At 45.9% G+C, this 2,500-nt stretch overlaps 1 protein-coding gene across 1 annotated transcript in view; it reads right to left on the minus strand.

The window, feature by feature from the left end:
- The window catches only part of LOC113813148 (uncharacterized), a gene marked incomplete in the record, with an annotated part of 20,192 nt that overhangs the window by 13,698 nt on the left and 3,994 nt on the right, over nucleotides 1-2,500 (minus strand). Inside the window, 1 exon segment of the mRNA XM_070114061.1 lies at nucleotides 824-1,310. Coding sequence (XP_069970162.1) covers nucleotides 824-932 — 109 coding nt within the window.

Raw genomic sequence — 2,500 nt, forward strand, 5'->3', positions numbered from 1 at the left:
CTTCCTCAACCTCTCCTCCTCAACCTTCTCTCTCTCACTCTCCTCCCAACCATTTAAACAACCATTCCCTTCTCCCATTCACTCTCTCCCCACCTCTCCCTCTCTGCTCCTTCAACTCCCTCCTCACTCCTCCATCTGCATTTCCATCTCCCCTTCTCTTCCTCTCCACCAGCTCTTCTCATCTCTCCTTTTTCTTCCTATTTCCTCCATCCCTCCTCCTCTCCTCCACCATTCCTCACCTCCACCCCTCCTCCTCCTCTCCTCCACCCCTCTATCCCTCTTCCTCTCGCTTCCTCTCCTCCATCTACTCCTTCCCACATTCCTACATCCCTCACACCCTTCTACCTCCCTCTCTCTCCACCTCTTCCTCCCTCACTTAGATCTCATACCCCCCCCTCCCCTCCTCCCCTCCCCTCTTCTCCTCCTCCACCTCATCCTGTTCCCTCCCCACACCCCTCCCTCCCACCCATCCCTCCCTCCTACCCCATCCCTCCCTCCTCTCTCCCACCCCTCCCTTCCTCTCCTCCTCCTCCCTCCTCCCCCATCCCTTTCCCCTCCCACCCTACCCCTCCCTCATTCCCTCCTACCCTCCCTCCCCCCACCCATTCCTCCTTCCCATCCAACCCATCCCTCCCTCCTCCCTCCTTCCTCCTCCTCCCTCCCTCCCTCCCTCCTCCTCCTCCTCCTCCCGCCTCCCCCCATCCCTTTCCCCTCCCACCCTACCCCTCCTATTCCCTCCCACCCATCCCTCCCTGCCACCCATTCCTCCCTCCTCCCCCATCCCTCCCTCCTTCCTTCCCTCCCTCCTTCCTCCTCCTCCTACCTGCCTTCAGGACGGAGCGGGTCAGCCTCTCCATGGTCGCCTCGCCGATGGTCAGGTCAACGAGACTCGTGTCCAGGGAGTCCACGCTCATCTCTGTCTCTGCTGCCATCTTCCCTCTTTTTTTCCTTTTTTCTTTCTTGCTTTCTTTTTTTCTTTTTCTTTCTTTTTTACTTTCTTTTCTTTCTTACTTTCTCTTTTTTCTTTTTCTTTCTCACTTTCTTTGTTTTCTTTTTCTCTGTTTTCTCTTTCACTTTCTTGCTTTCTCTATTTCTCTTTCGTCCAATTGTTTTTCCTTCGTTTTTTCACCTATCGTTCTCTATCTTTTTTCTTTTTTTTTGGGGGGGGGGAGCTTTTTGCCTCTTCCTTCACTTTTTTCTCTCTTTTTCTTTCTTTTCTGGTATATATTTTTCTATTTTCTTTCGCCTCTTTCTTCTCCTCCTTCTCTTCTTCTCTTCGTTTATATCGTACGTCTGTTTTCCCTCCGCATCTGAAAAAGGAGACACGATAAAGACGAGAGAAAAATGGAGACAAAGACAAGCAAATGAAGATGGGGTAATGGAGACAGACCTAATAAAAGAAAGGTAAAGCAGACGAATAGATTAAGATACCAAAGGATAAAAAATAGATAAATAAATAAACACATGGAGAAGAATAGAAGCGAAAGGGAAAACCCGATAAAAAGTATCAATAAAAAAAATTCGACAAAAACACACAACACCCACTCGCATAGTAAATGTTTAGAAGACCGCTACGTCAGCTGGAATCCACACCTATCAGCAATTCGGCAAAGACCAACCACGCTCCATCTCACACCCTCCCAAAACAAGAGCTTACAAACCTTTCCTGGCAATTTAACATTAATCAACAAACCAATCCAAGCTCCATCTTAAAGAGTAATAGTAACAGAAGAAAAAATACGTATATAGAAATAGAAATAGTAACAGTATATACGAATTGAAAAGACGCGACACGTATTAATCAGGTTAAACTTATGAAGTCTATAGGCTTCCCATCACAGCAAAAGTATGGGTATATTTGCAGAGATTTAGATCCAATATCATCATGGGAAATGGGGTTCTGTTCATAAATCCACCGCATTAAATCCAACTACATTAGTGTTGTCCAAAGTGGTTTGCAAGAGCAACATACATTCATACACAAACATGTACAAATACTATTTTCATAAAATATACTACAATTAATTTTATTATAGCGATTACATTATCTTCAACAAAGACATGGGCGATACAAATAGTAGTGGTGGTAGTAGTAATAGTAGCAATAATATTAATAGTAATAGTAGTAGTAACAGTCGTGGTAGGGAGGGAGGGAGGGGGTAGGGAATGGATAGGGCGGGAATAGGGGGTAGGGAGGGAATAATAGGGAGGGAGTGGTATAGTAGGGAGTAGATGGTAGTGATAGTAATAGTAGTGATGGTAATAGTAGTAGTAGGGAGTAGGGAATAGTACAGTAGTAGTTGTAGTAATAGTAATCGGTAGGGAGTTGGGGTAATAGTAATAGTAGGGAGGGGGTAGTAATAGTAGGGGATAGTAGTAGTGGTGGTAGTAGGGAGTGGTGGTTGTTAATAGTAGTAGTAGGGAGTAGTAGTTGCAGTTTTTGGGAGTAGGGAGTTGTTGGGGAGGGAGGGAGTAGTAGGGAATAGGGAGGGAGGGAAAG

This window comes from Penaeus vannamei, chromosome 35, assembly GCF_042767895.1.
Source record: "Penaeus vannamei isolate JL-2024 chromosome 35, ASM4276789v1, whole genome shotgun sequence".
Classification (NCBI taxonomy): domain Eukaryota; kingdom Metazoa; phylum Arthropoda; class Malacostraca; order Decapoda; family Penaeidae; genus Penaeus; species Penaeus vannamei.